Raw genomic sequence first — 17,125 nt, forward strand, 5'->3', positions numbered from 1 at the left:
ACCATCTCTTGCTATATTCCTCCTACTCCTTGATACTGGCGGAAGTTTGCAAGTACCTCACAAGGAAAGCAAAGCCAACCGCATCTACGATCAATGGCAACCGGCACGTCGAGGCCTCGATTCAATTCCGTATGGCGTGGACGTCCCTGAGAGCAAAAACGTGGAATTAAAAAGAATTAAAACCCCGTTTCAACAAGATCCCGCATGGAAAAGGCTTCCACAAACAAAGGGTTTTGCCTTGCGTGCCGAGAGATCGTTTGAGCTCGAGGGGAAAGTTATGACTCCCTTCGATCAATTCAAGAAAAGCAAAGGCATTTGGCCGCGAAATTATAACCCCAAGGAGAAGTCGCCGTATGCTTACGACCACCCCTCTGATGAATACAAGGGCACTAGCCTATATGAACATGTCACTGGCCAGACGAAGGAGACTACACGATACGTTTCAATGACTAAAAGCGTGGAGAAGGGGATTGAGTTTTCTGCCATCAATGAAGATGGAAGACCCAGTCATATATGGATTCGAGAAGGTCAGGACGACCACGTTGTCTGGAAAATACAAGACGCTCCGAACGTCATCGACACACACGGGAGCCTTGCAAACAGAGGGCCAGACGGAAATTTCATTGAGGACCAAAAGTTCATACCCAACGGCTACGATGACCAAATTGAGTATTCCGCTTTCGAAGGAATTCCCACAGAGCAGGTCAAAGGCTATTTCCGAACAGCCGACTTCCTAAAGGACCCGAGTCTTGCCGGGAAGGTAGCAAAGGGCGAGGAACCCGCTGGGCTTTTCGTTAAGAATCCGGATTACAATCCCAAATTCGACAACTTGCAGCACAGCGGTCCGCGTCCGGAACTCGCCGGGTTTCCTCCGTACAAATCAAACCCGCCAGGGTCTCCTTCTACGGGTGAGAAGTTTGAGGCATGGGATATCGAACCCTGGAGCAAATACTACAAGCCAGCGATTAAAGATCTTCAAGAGTCTCTCCAGCAAGCGGTGAAGACGTTTGCGGACGACTCCAGCAAGTCGATCAGGAAGGAGGTCTGTGGCATAGCGAGCAAGAGGGACGGCATGCTGCGCAAGAGAGGGGGCGGCCTTTGCGACGGTTTGACGCCCACGGAGCCACAGCCCCCGGCAAAGGAGGAGCCCCCGGGAAAGGGGGAGCCCCCGGAAAAGGGGGAGCCCCCGGCAAAGGAAGGCCCTCCAACAAACGGACAGCCTCCTACAGACGACCCAGAACGGCCGCCGACGGCCAAGGAGCAGGAGGTGGCGCTCGCGGCCGAGACGGCGTCGGAACGCGACTTCACCGAGCTCATGGTCGCGTACAAGGTGGCGCCCGTGGCCCAGGAGCGATGGAAGATGTCCCTGTCCGACGTGCGCACCAAGGCGCTGGGCTACAAGCGCCTCGGGCCCAAGGCGCCGGCTCTGCGCCCCGGGGCCCTCGGCAAGGGCATCACGTCCAAGCTCGGGGGCGGCGTCTTCCTCGGCGCCGTGCTGTGGGCGCCGGGCGTCGTGCTGGCCTTTGTGGCCAACACGACGGCCCTGGACCGCCTCGCGGCCGTCACGTCCATCGTGCCGCTCGTGGGCTGTGCCACGCAGGCGCTGGCCAAGGCGCCGGACCACATCGACACGGTCGACACGGCATTGTGCTTCCTCGGCGACGCCCTGATCCTCGGCGGGGCCACGGCGCCGCTCGGCATCGCCGTCCACATTGTGCGCGCCATGGTCCAGGCCTTCAAGCCGCCGCCGGAGCTGCCGACCAAGGAGGCGACGCGCCAGACGCGCGACCAGACGTGGCTCGACTTCACCAGGAACAGCATCTACAAGTACCTGTACTCGGACAAGTATTACTACGAGAAGGGCGACGGCTTCGCCACCAAGCTGGAGAGCGGCCTGGCCATCGAGGCCGCCGCCGTCCTGTCCCACGGCGCGCAGACGCTGGGCGTCCTCAACGCCACGGGCGCCCGCGCCATCGAGGAGGCCAAGACGGGCCAGGAGCAGACGGAGATCCGGCGCGGCCTCGAGGCGTCGATGCAGGGCATCCGGGACCTCATCCAGGCCAACGTCAGCAGCCGCCATCGCAGCTACCTCGTCGGCCTCCCGGCGCTGCTGCGGGACAACGCCTACGAGTCGCTCAAGGTGACGGCCGACAACTACAACAACGACCTGATCACCGAGGTGACGTCCTTCAAGAACATCCAGCGCTACCCGGCCGGGGCCACCTGGGACGACATCGCCGGCACCATCAGCGGCGCCCCGGTGGGCAGCGACCCGTACCGCGACGCCCGTCCGCGCATGGACGACATCGCCGCCTACCTGCGCGAGCAGCCCATCCGCATCCCCGCCCGCCTCGACGTCGCCTACGTCGTCGGCCAGTCCAAGGCCCTGGCCGGCCGCGTCGACCCGCGGGTGCTCTCGCCGCAGGCCTACCTGGCGGAGCAGTGGCCGAAGTGGCAGCAGTCGTCCATCGACGAGCTCTGCATCCGGAACGCGCTGCGTGTTGCCCTGTTCCTCGAGGGCAAGTACGACGATGCTCGCATCAAAGACTTTGACGCCGTCAACTCCAACAAGGTCTTTGACGGCCTGTCGCTGCTCACGGCCATCAAGTTCGGGAGGATATACGACGAGTTCAAGGTGGCGTATGCCTACGAGCAGTATAAGCTCTATCTCCCCGAGTCTGCCATTCCCTGGGTCACCCTGCCGGCGGTTTCTCCTCTGCCCGTCACCAATCGCCCTTCCCATCCCTACATAATGGGCCTTGTTCTGGGCCTTACCGACTCCATCGTGCAGGCCGGGGTTGGGAGGGGGGATCAACGGGCTCAAGCACTTGTGGCCAAGATTCTGGCTACGCAGCAGCTTTTCTCTCCCACGTCAACCATCGCGAAAGAACAACGCACCAAGTTTTACCGAGACAAGACCAACGGCTACAACAACGGGCAGACGACTGAGTGTATCCAAGGCAAGTTGAACAGGTTGCCCCCCAAAGAGGTGCTTGCCAATAGAGGGAACTTGCCCCTTGGACACCTGGGCAAGGAATGTGTCGAGGAGCGCTTCCAAGCCTGGCTGGCCAAGCAAGCGAAGCAAGCGTGAGAGTCACGAAAGCCATGGATTTGGTCGACGATCTAGTAGATGATGGAAAATACAAACGCTAGTTGGAGAGCGTGAAACGTGCCTAGGACATTTGCGTCTCGGCTGCCAGTGTGGACTCGTTGTAGTTGACTTGGGCTCCCAGATGGTGGATGACGCCTTTCCGGTCGACCAGCTCGTGAAAGGCTGACTTCTCTAGACCCATCATCTCCTGGGTGACGTCTCAGGAACCGAAATGTTCTCTACAAGAGCAGCGACCTCGGTGCGTAGCATATCTCTGATACTCTGATGATGGACTGGATCTTGGCGCTTGTGTTTGCCAATGGCTGCGGCAAGACCAGCCAGGTCCGAGACCTCGTATATCACACGGACGGGCACCAGGATTTCAAACACGTCGCGTATGCCGGCGATGAGAGACGTCACCTGCAGAGACGTTGCAACCAGGGCGAAGAAATCAGTCTTGCGATGAATACCATCCTCTGCAATAAGGACGATTACTCGGACTCGCATAGCTTGGAAGCCGCGCCTTTGCCTTTGCCTTTGCGAGAAGAGCATTGTTACTGCTGGTCATGGACGAATATGTAACGCAAGCTACCAGCAGCGATGAGTGTGAGCCTGGGGGGTCCACCCTCATCGCAATGAGAGCATTGATCAGTCCCGTAGGGAGCAGTTCCGCCTCAACGACGTCCAAAGAGACTCGACTGACCTTGCGGTCCTTGCGAGAGACCCAGACTGCGTCTCCAGTCGTGTCCCTGTACAATGGGTCTCCAGCATGGTGATAAAGGCTCTCCGCGTTTGTTCCGGTTTACGGAGATGACCCGGGAGAGGCCGGCTCCCCCGAGAAAGAGCTCGCCTCCTTTTTGCCCATCAACTGGTCAAGAAGAGCCGTCCAGGACATATGCAACTGTTGGTTGAGTAGCACGCCGACGGGTGGACAACCCCTTTCCACACCTTCATGGCCAAAATGGAGCACGCGGCAGGTCCATGTCCGTTCACCGGTCGACCGGCGGGCCATTTTCCAGCACAGCTCTGCAGGCATTGATGTTCGGAGATTCGCCTCGCACGATCAAAGTCGCGAGGTCTGGGAAGACGGCGGGAAATTCCAACACAACGATCCTGCCCGGTGCAGATGTCATCTAGGTGGTTGACGAGGCTCATTCAAACGGCTTATACAGGCCCAAGGGCTCAGGTCTTGTGCGTCATTGGGGCTTGGCGGATCAGGTCGCCATCCTTACGCATACCTTTGGCAAGGCAGTTGGCCGCACTGGTGGTAAGGGAAGACTTGAGACCATGCTGCGCTCTCTGTCTTGAATCGAGGAAATTGACCGATCGAGACGCGTAGCCGTCGTCTTGTGCCATCCGGCTCCCAAACTCCCCCTGTTCAACTGTGCACGCAGCTTCATCGTCACGACCGGACCTACGTTTATGGATTTAGCTGCCGTCAGGGCTGATTACCGTCCTATTGAAAGCGCCGAGGGTGACCGGGTCAGTAATTCCTCGTCCTCCCACCGCCAATCTATCCAACATCTACGACCACCTTAAGAAGCACCCTTTATGGGAAGAAGTGCAGCGCATGGACAAGCTGCGGCTAGTCGATGAAGCCGGCCTTTCGCAGGAAGTCGAGTTCCCCATTGTTCTCGGAATTGTCCAGCCTGGGGAATGCCGTCGGCCAGCAGCTCATCTGTTGAAACGCGGGCTTCCTCGTGCACCCTGCTCAATACCCGGTGGTCCCCCTCGAATCGGAGAGAACCCGGATTATAATGCCCGCGACCAATAGCAGGAGCAAATCGAGGGCTGTATCGATAGAATCATGCAATGGGTTCACATGAGCTTGGTTGCTTGGTGATGGCGTGACATATAGCAGCTTCTCCGTTGTGTTGTGGTAAAATGATGGGAAGTGTGAAAGGCTTCTGCTGCATGTTAAAATAAAGGGGAGGAAAATGTTATAGCCAACAGAACTCCGTCAGCCTCTCTCTTGGTCTTTTCCTCTGTACAAGCACTCATCACGACACAGTACGGCAGCTTGACCAACAAGCAGGGCCCCCCCCGAGGCTCGAGCAGAGGAACGAGCGCAACGGCGACGACGGGGGCATCGGGGAACGGCTGTCCGTTCTCCGCACGGCTGGCGTAGCCGATGCAAGTGCGTTACATACTGTGATATGTGTGGATGTTTCTTGGTACTGTAAGTCAGGTCACTTTGATATTCGTCCTAGTTTCCTTGGATAACCTGGAAAAGGGGGGGTTCTGCTTTTCTTCCCGAGCTCCGGCACCCTCCAGCCCACCCCCTGCTATCATCCGCGTGCTCCCGCTTGCACTCTTCCTTTCTTTTTCCATTTTCGTTAGCTTTCCTTTTTTTTCTCTGTCAAGGAGGCGTAAAGATGTGGGTGGGGGTTGCACAGCGCCTTCTCTTTTTTCGTCTCCCAATCCTCCCTCCTCTCTATTTCTTGGGGAAGATTGCCTTCCTACCCACCCCTGAGCCATCACGACTGAGGGAATTTCATCGGGATGGGGCAGTCGGTTCCCAGCATTCGGGACGGGACGCAACGCCCACATTTTCTTGGCCGAGCCCCGGGGCCCACCTGGAGAAAGGGGGGGGGGGCGGGGGGGAGGGAGGGTAAGAAATCCTAGGGCCGAATTATTACTTCTTTGTTGGGTCCCCTTATTCCTTTGCTCCGTCACACGCGCGCGCTACGGTCCGGTCCATCAATCAGCTTCGCTGACTGACAAGGACCGGGCCGTGTGGCGAGTCTGGCCGTGGAAAGGGGGCACGAGTGGATGAGTGCTTGTTGGCCGCCCTTTTTCATCCGTGTGAGCAACTCGCCTTTCCTTGAGCCGAGACTGTGTAAAGGCTGATGCTCCGCCACGGGCAGCGGAAAGTTGCCTCAATCCATTTGCTTGCTTGCTCATGGGAGCCTGGCTGCAGTCGACCCCCTTGTTTCTTGTCTCAGGCAGCCGTTGGCCATGTGCTCCGGCGACAACAGCACATGCCCTACCAGATGGAAAAAGAAAGGGGCAGAAGAAGAAGAAGAAAGAGGGGGGGGGAGGGGGGCCGACCTCCGCATCCTCGTCCCCACCACGCTTGTTGAGGCTCTCCCATGACTGACCGTTAGGAATACGAAGCACTCCGTCCGTACCCAGACATCGTAGTTTAATCTCTCCCTCCCCTACCTGTGGGCTGACACAGCGCCTATTTCCCATTAGCGAAATATGAGTAAGCCGAGATGATTCTTGCTCACGTCAAGTTGCAGAAATAATCAGTCCCTCGTTCTCCTTTAGCCCACTGACCACCGACAACTGGGAGCAGGAGCATGCATGTCCCGAATGCACCCATGCATGTATGTAGGCACATGCCTATGCACGCCTGCATCATGGAATGGGCGCAAGGGTGCCCACCGTACCTACTGTACGATTGGCAGAGGCAGACGGAACAGCTCATCCCCAACCTGAACTCCGTACCGTGCATGTACATATATGATCGGGGTCTTCATTCTTGGCGATACGAATGCCCACCAGGCAAATGCTTGGCGCCTATACGTCAGTCAAGCCATGCGTGGCCCAGACTGGGCGCCGCCAACTTTCTCCCCTGCCGTGCACGCAGAACGGTCGATGGAAAAAGAACGCAAAAGGAAAAGAGCGTGCGCCGCACTTGCTGAAGAGCTGGGAAAAGCCAAGATGCGGAGGCCATCCATCATCCACAGAGAAGGAGACGGCTCCAAGCTACTGGTTGTAAGTGTGACTCCATGGTATCTACAGTGTGCCGTACATGTACGCGATACCTGGTAGGCACAGGCATGCCATGCCCTCGAACAAAACCAACGCGAGTTCCGAACGGTGGAGGCGCCGACGGACCCGAGCTGACATCGAGGTCCTGTTTCACCCCTTCTTCGGAAGCCCGCTTCTGGCTGTTGGCTGTCTCGTCCGTGGCCGGGACCCGGGGGGGGGGAGGGGGTCCGCCGCCAAGGTCAGGAAGCCAAGCCTCTCTCTCCGACCCAGCCCAGGGCTTGTTGGCACCACGTCTCGGACGCTTTCGCCCCCGAGCCCTGTCCACGGCCCCGCAGCCTTCTCCATATTACCATGCAGCGTCGTCTCTGGATCCATTTCCTGTTGTGCATCGGCATGCCTTCCACTCGCTCGTCGTCCTGCCAGCTCGTGCAAGCCATGATGCGCCGCCGTACGAGGCCTTGTTCCGAATGTCCCGTATGTACAAACACGCAACACTGTGTGTGCTCCCGTCTGATGCGCAGGCGTACATGTAAGAGGGTGCCATTTCAAAACCCCTGTGCCGTAACCATAAGGGGAAGCTTGACCCTTTCAGCCATCAACTCAGCCGTGCCCCCATGTGCTGTGAGTTGTTTGGCGGGGGAAATGAGTGATTTGTAGCCTCAATGCTACATTTCCCGAGGTCTGGCAGGCAGCTGGAGTGACGCCGCCGGTCTTTCATTTCAGAGAGCCTTAGCCTCCTGGACAGAGAAGAGAAGGAGCAGGAGACAAGCAAAGAGTGGTCTCCGAGGTTGTAGACACTGGTGAATCAATGAGCAATACCTACCTGTCACGGGTGTAGATGCATGTACATACTCGAAATGCGGACTAGCCGGACGGCTGGGTCGGCAACTGGCTTCACACACGCGCATGAGGGCTGTGGCCGGCAGCAGGCGAGAGGCGGCGGTATTCCGAATTGCGGGATGGCAAGGGGAAAGGAAAGCTTACCTTGCCGTTTGTGACAGGCTCGGACTTGGAGCGGCGCCCACGCCATTGCGACGAGTCGCCCGAATGACCAGCAGCAACGGGCGCCTCATGGGTCTGAGCTTGACGCTCTATATCGCAGTGCCGTGGCTGCCGCACGGGACGAGGTCCTCGATGCTGCGGGTCATGGGCCCGGCCCGGCGACAAAAGAGGCGGCGCATTGTTGAATGACGCCACCGATTGTGCCCGACGCCCCCTTTTCTTCACCAAAGCAAACGGGAAGCTTCGCGTGCCGGATCCGACGGCCTGCGCAGTCAAGATAGCCATCGTCGGTCCGCGATCCTGTCAAGTTGTTGCCAGAGCCTTGAAATGCTGCTTGTCGGCAACAAGCCCATGATGCAGTTCCTTCGCGCCCGCTCACCGGACCCTCGACTGTGTAGATGAGTCCCGTCGTCGAGGCTTCAGGCAAGAACAGGCATATCTACATGTCTTTAGACGCTGTTGAAGGGTCGCAGTCCCAGCTGTGCTCACTGAAGAGTACCTGCCCACCACCCGGGCTGCATTGTTCCAGAGCTTGGCGTCCACGGTTCGATGGTGTGCGACGTAGCGGGATGTGAGGAGTCATCAATTGGGCGCCATGGCGCATGATGAGTGTAGCAGCAACGAATGACCCGGCTTTGTGTGGTTGCAGCAGCAACAAGCTCCGGCGAGGGGCCTCCCATGGCCGAAATGACTGCCGGCAGTTGATAGGTGGCCATTCCGATGGCTTGACGGTTTCAGGGATGTCCTCTGGTGCTCTACCTAGGTATCGCAACACCAGCATGCTCGCACACGTCCACGCTGTTGACCACTGATGCTAGATGCGTGAACGGGCTCAGGGCGGCTATTGCAGAGCAGCTAATCCAGTCGGAAACCTGGCCGACCGGCCAAGTGCACCTAATACGTACCTCGCGTCGCAACGGCTCCTTCATGCACTAATCCTGCGCTGAAAGCCAAGTGCAACGGCTGATGATGGTACTTGAGCTTGGCACGGCCGCTGATCTAGCGAATGCTGGCAAGCCCACACGTGGAGATAATTCCATGTTGCACATCCGTCTACGAGAGACGTCATGGCGGTGGGCGATCCAACCTGGTGTTTGATCAACTCCGCTCTCGTGTTTCGGTACCCAAAGATGGCGGTCGATTCGAATATGGGGAGGCGGCTCCAGTTTCCCCCCTTGTCTCCACCTGTGAGGATTCTCTGTACCACCAGCCGGGTATGGAGCAACTGGGGGACGCTGATGGTGCCGAACAGGGCCCGGAAGGTCACCGCGCCGTTGTTATTGGCGGAGACCCTTAGACCATGCGTTGTGCGGTGCCTCATGACAGCTCCGCGAGACCGAGAGGTTTCTCTTATGCATAAGAGATCCAAGGGTTCGGATCTCAAAGCCACGAGGAGACTTGCTCCGGGAACATGGCTCCTACAACCCACGGCGAGCCATTGAGGGAGGACCCCTGACTCGCGATGAGAAGTTCGGCGATGGAATGCTCCAGCGTGGAAAGGGGAAAGTTGGGGAGAATGAGCACCGGCTCCCCGGAGCTGCTGGCCTCTCTCCTTTTGCCAAGGCCATGGGGAAGCGGATTCGAGCGGTGCACCGGACTGCTGCGGCGATCAAGACGGTTAGCATTTTGTTGGCCATTGGCCACACACCCTTAACCTGAAGGCAAAGGTCTTCAACGGAGGACCTTGCACAGTTGAAGTGGACACTGTACGCCACATCCACCCGCACCACATGGAAGCTCGCCAACATTCTGGAAGCTGGCCTTTACTGGCACGGTAGGCGAGGATTGCACCACGGACCACCAACCCGTCACCCTAGAGCGCCCGTCGGCCCCAAAACGCCCTCTCAGCCGCTGGGGCGGTGTTTGGACCAGGGCCTAGTGTGAGGTCGATTGACGGCCTCATTCGCGAGAACGGGCTCGCTCGGGGTGATCGCTCGACTTGTCTTTTGACCTTCCCTTTCCGAGCCGCAAGCCGTAGTCGATTTCTGCTGGCATGTATGCAACCCTGGACAAGCCCCGTTAGCTAAGGTCCGGCTCTGGGAGATGAGAGTTGATTACCTTGCTGCGATGAGCAGCCACTCCCCTCCCCCTCTCTTCCGAAAAGGGGACCCCGTTTGGAAGATTGTGCACTCCGCCACAACGCTTCTTCCCTACCTAGTCCGTCATGGAGCTTAGGAGCTAGGGAGGTCTCGGCCGGCTGGCGGGAATATACGCCGCCGAAGGATCGATCCCGGCGAGCCGCTGTCAAGAGCATGCCACTGCCACCTTTGCAGCTCGACTTTTGCCGCGAGGCTGTGGCGTCGGAGCGCATTCGAGGTCTGAGTGAGCGGCACAAGCCTGCTCCGAGATACGAGCACACAGACTTTCGTACAGTACTGTACTGTACATGCATGTTATCCTTGTTCTCACATCTCATCTTTCTTGTCTTGTCTCCTCTCCACCCGTCATTCACTAGCTTCGGTTGGCTTACCGACTGCGGCGTCGTCGGGGGTCTGGTGCTCACCCCCCTCCGTCTTCCCCCTTCCCCCTTGGGGTGCTTGGGGCTCCGCGGCGCTGCAACGGCTCGCCCTCGGGCCACGGGCAGGAGGGCACGAAACGGCTGCGTCGGTCGGTTCCCCCGTGGCACAAGCACATGTATGAGTATGCACTGCGCCGTAGCAATGACCGGCTGCCGGAGGCGGCGATGAGACGAGGAGCTAAATATAGCGCGACGGGCCGTGTTGCTGAGCAGATGATTAGCAAGCAAGCAAGCAGAGACAGAGACAGAGCTTGTCTGGTTCCGACGCAGTCGTCGTGGCGGCGCCGCTCTCGTCAGCAGCGGGAAGAGAAGCAGCTGGGAGAGAAGAGGCTTTTTTGCCGGCTGCGCGAAGCACCTGCCGTCCCCTACCGAGGACAAGGTGCTTGTCACTTGCGGTCGGGTGCAACTGCGCAGACCTGCCGAGGTATCCGAGACTTGTTCCTTACAGTATTACCCGCTGGCAGGTGGAGGCAGCTCCGGAGCCTGGCAGAGGCGTTCCTCGTCTAATCTGTGCCGAGTACGAAGTAGAGGCACATGCTTCACTGGGACGGGCATGGTGCAGCCGCCTGTAGCCAGTACTCGACCCCCCCACAGCCATCACTAAGCCAGCCAAGGTCGTACTCGAGGTAACTCCCCATGCGTCGCGAGAAGGCAGGAAGGTGCCTTGTAAGTTAGGAGGAGCTCCGGAAGGAGGGGAGAGACGGCGAGGGAATCTCTGTCGCCAAGTGTCCTCGCCATGGCACTCTCCCCCTTTCGCCCCATCTGAACCGTGCTGGTCGATCCGGCCCGGCGACGACGACGCGCCTTTCACCGCCAACGAAAACCAATAACGACGAAATCCAACGCTCCATGGCGCTGCTAGAGCTCCCGTCCGAGCTCCCGTCCGAACGGCACAGGAACCCTCCATGCCCTCCCGTCTTGCGCGCTGCCCTGCGTCGCGTTGCGTTGCGTTGCGTCGCCGCCCGGCCGTCCCCAACAGCCGTCATTTCCTCGTCAGATATTAATGAGCAACCACGGACACGCAGCGTCAGTTTCACTGGCCGCCTCCTGGCGCCGCCCGTCGACGAGTCGAAGCAAGGGGCCCGTCTTCCAGCGCCATTCTCAGCCCACGTTGCTGCTAGCACCAGACAACGCACCTTGGATCAGCGACGTCGCCTGCGGCCCTTGCCGTCGGCCTGGCTAAAATATCATCAGACATGGGCCACGAGACAAGCGGTTGACAGCAGTCATGAGGAGCCGGCCGGCACGCCACTTTTCTCACCACGGCCCCGGGCGCCGCAACACGCTGTGTAATATGTCAGGCACTCGGCGCTAGACTTGGTGGTATTGGACTGCTGCTGGCGCGGTACTCGACATCGTGCATGCATGCACACATACATGATGTATCGGTGCACGCACAGGGGGGAGGGCGTGCGTCGTGCTGCTGCTGCTGCTCATCTCTTGCTCCTCCTCCTGCCGCTGCTGCTGCTCTCCGGCGAGGGGACAATCGAGATCACCTGGGGCAAGGGACCTTGTTCCGGCGGCTCGCTCGGCTCCAGACCGAATTCTCCACCCTCGCCCGATACACACACAGCTCTCAGACTCGTCACCCTCCCTCCCTCACGGATACTGCCGCTCCATTGGCGAGGAGGTGCCATCCCGGTCCGCCACTTGGGCGGGCACAGACTCCAGACCTTGGCACTCCTCCCCCTCGCTGCGAGTACTTTCCTTGCGGCCTGCTCTTCGGCTCTGGCGGCGGTATCTTGCAGTCGCGGCGCTGTCCCTTCGCAACCGACCCCAAGCGGGAGCCCGGGGCAAGACCTCAGACCGTGTGGTGGTCCTTGGAAACCGATTCGCTCACCACCCACCCATGGGTCAACGGCTACTGGCGCCGCGCGTCTGGTTCCAAGAGCAAGCGAAAAGATCCGGTAGGGCCTTGTGGCTTTGGCGGGCCAGGCCAGCCCGGCCTAGCGCCTCTCTGGCCATCATCTTGGCCAGCCAAACCCACCACGCCCGCTCCGTTGGCCCGTCACGTTACAACATCGAGTACCAACTACCTCTCCGGCTTACACGCTCAGTGGCTATCTCGACCCGTTGATCGACGCCTGGTGTGTGCCTCCCTGTCTGGGCGACACCCGGCTCCACGAGAGCCATCAGTCTCACCCTCTCGTCCAGGCCCTGTCCCTGCTCGTAAGTCATCGACTCCCGTCCCAAGCCGCAAGGCCAGACGGCATGTTTCTGAGCCCGGATGCACGGCGCCCAAGAGGAAGGAGCATGTATCCTGCAGCCAACAGCATCCTCTTCCCATCGCCTCCACTCCCACCAAGACTGATCCCGGAGCTCTTGGCGCATCGTCAACCACGCGAGCATAATGCGTTCTACTGAAATGCCAAGTTTCATCGGTCGACGACTGTCGTGGGCGAGCCACGGAGGGAGAGATGCGATAGCGACTACTAGTCTTGCCACAAGCACCTAAACTACTGCACCGTGCGTCTGCGTGCACATCATGCCAGGATTGGCGTCTAGGGTGCCCGTCCCCCCTCCCCCCCAGCAGAAGCCACATGCCGAGCAAAGCTTGGCATGATCGGTTCAGAGGCAGCACCCAGTCCAGTCCCTTGTACAGGGTACAGTACATGGCCGGCCAGCTTCTGCTCCCGGCTGGCTCGCCCGCGCTCTAGCACTGTGGGCCGTGATGCTTAAAAGTCGTGTTAGGCTCGGCGAACCGGGGCCCGGCCACGTTTGCTGCCGACGACCTGCCGTACGAAGCGAGGACACAACTTAGACGACGTACTCTGTGTCGCTCGTCATCCGGTCCAAGGCGACCAGCTTGGCACCTATGCTCGCAACATCCGTACGCCCGCCTGGGTTTCCCGCTGCCAAGGGGTCGCCTCCTCCGTCCAACACAGACGCACGCCCTTGTACATAGAGTACGTAGGTAAGTGTGTGTGTATGTATGCGCTCTGCGGCAGCAGCATGGCATCGGCCGCGCCCCACGGCTCCCAAGAGAGAGTGGCAGGCCGAATTGAGTCGCGACCGGGATATTTGGGTTGCCTCCTGCTGATGGCAACGACACACTGTAGTCTGGGATCCCAGCTCTGGTCGAAACCCGTTAGCGGCTTGGGTATGCGGATTCGTACATACATACACCCAGACAAGCTGTCCAGGGTTCCGTCGACGTTTTATCCCCCCATGCCACCACCCCCTTGTCGATATGTTCAAACGATAATCCCCGAACTTGCTTTAATGCGCGGAGACTTCCAGCTGATGACGAGCGAGCACCGTGTTCCGGTACTCTTGCCATAGCCTGAGGCGGACGGGTAACCATATAGAAGGCACACTCCGTACGTGCCCGAGCTCCTCACGCTCCGCTGCCTGCCAAGTGCAAGCGTCCATCGTTCTCGAAGCCGTCACCGACACGGCACTCGAGTCCGCAGGCTTGGATTGCCACCGTTGAGCTCGATATCATCCCGTGCCTTGATAATCGACTCTGACAGCAGGCCTGGCGGACTGTGTCTGGCGTGGACCGTTCGTTCGTTTGGGCGTCGCCAAGCTCCCCAAAGCTGTCGAGAGCTCGACGAAGCAGCACCCGCTTTTCTGGCAGGCTGGTCAACAACAACGGAGCCGGGCCCGCGTCCAACCTTTGATCCCCTCGCCATCTCGTATCCTGGTCGACTGGAGAGTGCCGGGGAAGAAAGAGCCGACGCAGCAGTCGCATGCTCATATCGCGAAACGGAGCGGCCTGGAGTAACACAAGGGCTGCGGAGCAACCAGATACACGGCCATCGACGTGATCCGGTTTCCACTGGCCCCTGCCCGGAGAGCCACCAGATTCTGCTTTTGGATTGGTCTTCGACACGAGCCTGGCTGAGGAAGCGAGATCTGTCTCCAGTCACGGGTTTGATTTGCTCTCCAAAGGTGCCCGGCCGGCCTCGTCGCTCGACTCTTGGACGGCTGCTCACAGCCCCGACTGCAGAGCCCCCAGCCGAGACGCCCGTTGAATTGACTATTGACCAGTCAAAAGGTGGCTGCCTCGTGGCTGTTAGCCCCCGCCCATTCGACACTGACGGACCCTGAGCGAGTTCCTCGACAACCTCCCTAGCCATGGCCGCCGAGTCGTCACACCACCCATATGCTCGATCTCCCAACCCATCCACAAGGTCATACGACTCCTCGTCAGTCTCCTCCGCTACTTCGCCAAGGCCGCCCTCTCGGTACCTCGGAGGGCTGCTGGGCACAAGCTCGAGGCCCAACGCAGCGTCGAGCCCTCAGCCGATTGGCATGCCGTCCCTACCTCCAGTCAACCAGAGCTTCCCGCCGTACGCATCAATGTCGAGTTCAGCAATGGGTCGCGAGTCGCTCGCTTCGACGGATTCGGTCATGAGCGCTCAAGTGTCTGGCCATGGCCACCTGCCCGGGACACCCGGCAGTCAGGGACAGAAGAGAGCGTACCGTCAGCGTCGCAAGGATCCCAGCTGCGATGCTTGCCGTGAGAGAAAGGTCAAGTGCGACGCAACAGAGACGACGAGCTGTTCCGAGTGCTCCAGTCGCAACGTCAAATGCCAGTTCACCAAGGAGACGAACCGCAGGATGTCGTCGATCAAACAAGTCCAAGATCTGGAGAAGCAGATTGAGCGCGTCAAGCGCGATAATGCGAACCTCCGCCGCATGCTCGGGGAGAGGGACGGGCCCGTCGACATGGAAATGGAGCCAGGAGACAGGCAGCTGTCCCAGCTGCCGTCGATCGGGTCTGAGCCCAAGCCGCGTCGGCGCCACGCACCGAATCCCGAGCTGGCTCGGGCGAGGGCCAACGTGCGCGGCTTCTCCAAGGGCATCTGGAAGCCGCCGGCACCGCATCGACATCCGGCCCCGGCCACGTTCGACTGTCCTACCCCTGAGCTGCCTCCCCATGCCGTTGTTGATCGGTTGTTGCATTCGTACTGCAACTCTGCGCACACCATGTTCCCTATTCTGCACATGCCGACCTTTCAGGCCATGGTCGATGACTTGTACAGGTTGAATCCACAACGCGTCTCCTCGGCGTGGATGTCCTTGTTCTTCGCCGTCCTCGCCATGGGCAGTCTCTTTAGCCCCGAGCCTCCCACGACGGCCACCTTTTACCGCCCAGCCGACCTCCTCGAATCCGCGCGCAAGATGATGGACCCCTGGAACAACCAGCACACGCTCGACACCGCTCGGGCCCTGGTCCTCATAACCATCTGCCTCGGCGAGATGAACCTGAAATCAGCCGCTTGGAGCTGGCTCGGCAATGCGGTCCGGGTGGGCCAAGACCTGGGACTCTACGCAGAGTCCGGGTCGTGGCCAGTCGTCGAGGGGGAGATGCGACGCAGGACGTGGTGGACCATTTACATAGTGGATCGCACCATGGCGACCGAGATGGGCCGCCCCTGTCTGATTGACGATGCCGACTGCGACGTGTCTCTGCCGGCTGCGGTGGACGACCAGTATCTGCGTGAGGATGGCATGCGAGTCCCCAACGGCGCCGAGCCGCTGACGCACTCTCTGCTTGCCGTCATCCACGTGGTCCGATCGTACACGGCTCTGGTTAAGTCGATGGACGCCTCCGTTCTTTCGACTGCGCAGCTGTCGACCTTGGATGCCCATTTCAACAAGTGCCTGAGCACGTTTCCGCCCGCCTGCGACCCGTCCAGCACCGTCGCCCTGGCTTCGCATTTCCTCGCGCCCTTGGCCTACCTCTTCCACGCCCGCCTCCTGCTCCACCGACATAACCTTTCCCCCAGCTGCTCTCCGGATACGCGCCTTGCCGCCGTCGAGAACTGCATCCAGGTCGCTCTCGAAACGGCGTCGCTCGTCAACCGCACCAAGTCCCCGGCCGACGGGGCGACGGCGCTCCTGACGGCCCACGTGTTCCGGTCCACGCTCTTCTTGCTCCTGACGGGCTATCTCGACCACGCCATCACCTGCATCCGGGCGCTCGCGGCCATAGACGCCCGGCGGGATGTTACGCTGTCTTGTGGGCGCTATCTGGCCTTTTTCGTGTCCACGTTAGTGACCAAGCGCGCCGAACACACAAACTATCTGTCGCGCCGGGCCTCGGTCGACCCCGCGGCCCTCCTCGTGTCGCTGGCCAGGGACGAGGAGCTTCTGGCGTACGTGTCAGCCGACCAGCAAGCCTCGCCGCACTTGTCGTGGGTCTGGGCCGGGCCCGAGCTCGAGTCGCCGCGGCTCAAGACGGGGCCCGTCGTCGGCGCCGGTGCCGGCGCGGGCGAGAACGGCCTTTTCAGCTCCGAGATGAGGACGGGTCTGACCGAGGACGAGCGCAGGGAGTGGGGCGGATGGGGCCGGCTCGAGTCGGCGGTGCGGAGCCTCGCCTCGCCGTCAGCCGCCTGGTCGACCCCGCTGCCGCCCCCGCCTCAGCACCCGCCGGCCGTCAAGAGCGAGTCCCCCGTCTCGACAGTCGAGGTCCAGAGGTTCTCGGACACGCCGAGGTACGCAGTCGAACACAGGGTCGTGCCGAGCCCGACGGCCACTCCGACGGTCAAGAGGGGCGCCGACCGCATCAGCATCGCCAACATTATATGAGGCGCAGCAAGCGTCGTGCGTAACAGCCGTGTCTGCTGGGCCCCCTTGTTCCTTTTTTGTCACGCATTCACATGGACCTCGCTCCCCCCCCGGCTATTTTTGCCGGTTGGTCCCCCAGCATCTTTGGGAGGGGTTCCTGGATACTTAACATGGTGCATTTGGATCGCACGTGGGTCTTGGTTTGGGCGTCTCTTCTTTTGCTGCTTCAGGACAGGGGCAAGGCAGAGCTTGGAGATACCACGGCGCCGGGGGCA

At 60.0% G+C, this 17,125-nt stretch overlaps 3 protein-coding genes across 3 annotated transcripts; 2 read left to right on the plus strand and 1 right to left on the minus strand.

Annotated features, from left to right (window-relative positions):
• Window positions 1-445: 445 nt before the first annotated feature.
• On the plus strand, window positions 446-3,091 carry HRG_01798 (Heat-labile enterotoxin, A chain; the record flags this gene model as incomplete). The annotated part of the gene is made up of 1 exon (XM_044860269.1): window positions 446-3,091. One exon carries the CDS (start codon window positions 446-448, stop codon window positions 3,089-3,091), a length of 2,646 nt encoding a protein of 881 aa, XP_044723902.1.
• Window positions 3,092-3,173: 82 nt separating this feature from the next.
• On the minus strand, window positions 3,174-3,598 carry HRG_01799 (phosphopantetheine attachment site domain-containing protein; the record flags this gene model as incomplete). Its single annotated transcript, XM_044860270.1, has 2 exons — window positions 3,174-3,310; window positions 3,373-3,598. 2 exons carry the CDS (start codon window positions 3,596-3,598, stop codon window positions 3,174-3,176), a joined length of 363 nt encoding a protein of 120 aa, XP_044723903.1.
• A 10,813-nt stretch (window positions 3,599-14,411) lies between these two features.
• Window positions 14,412-16,871, plus strand: HRG_01800 (fungal specific transcription factor domain-containing protein; the record flags this gene model as incomplete). Its single annotated transcript, XM_044860271.1, has 3 exons — window positions 14,412-14,482; window positions 14,566-14,701; window positions 14,766-16,871. 3 exons carry the CDS (start codon window positions 14,412-14,414, stop codon window positions 16,869-16,871), a joined length of 2,313 nt encoding a protein of 770 aa, XP_044723904.1.
• Window positions 16,872-17,125: the final 254 nt, after the last annotated feature.

This window comes from Hirsutella rhossiliensis, assembly GCF_020360975.1.
Source record: "Hirsutella rhossiliensis strain HR02 chromosome Unknown scaffold00002, whole genome shotgun sequence".
Taxonomy (NCBI): domain Eukaryota; kingdom Fungi; phylum Ascomycota; class Sordariomycetes; order Hypocreales; family Ophiocordycipitaceae; genus Hirsutella; species Hirsutella rhossiliensis.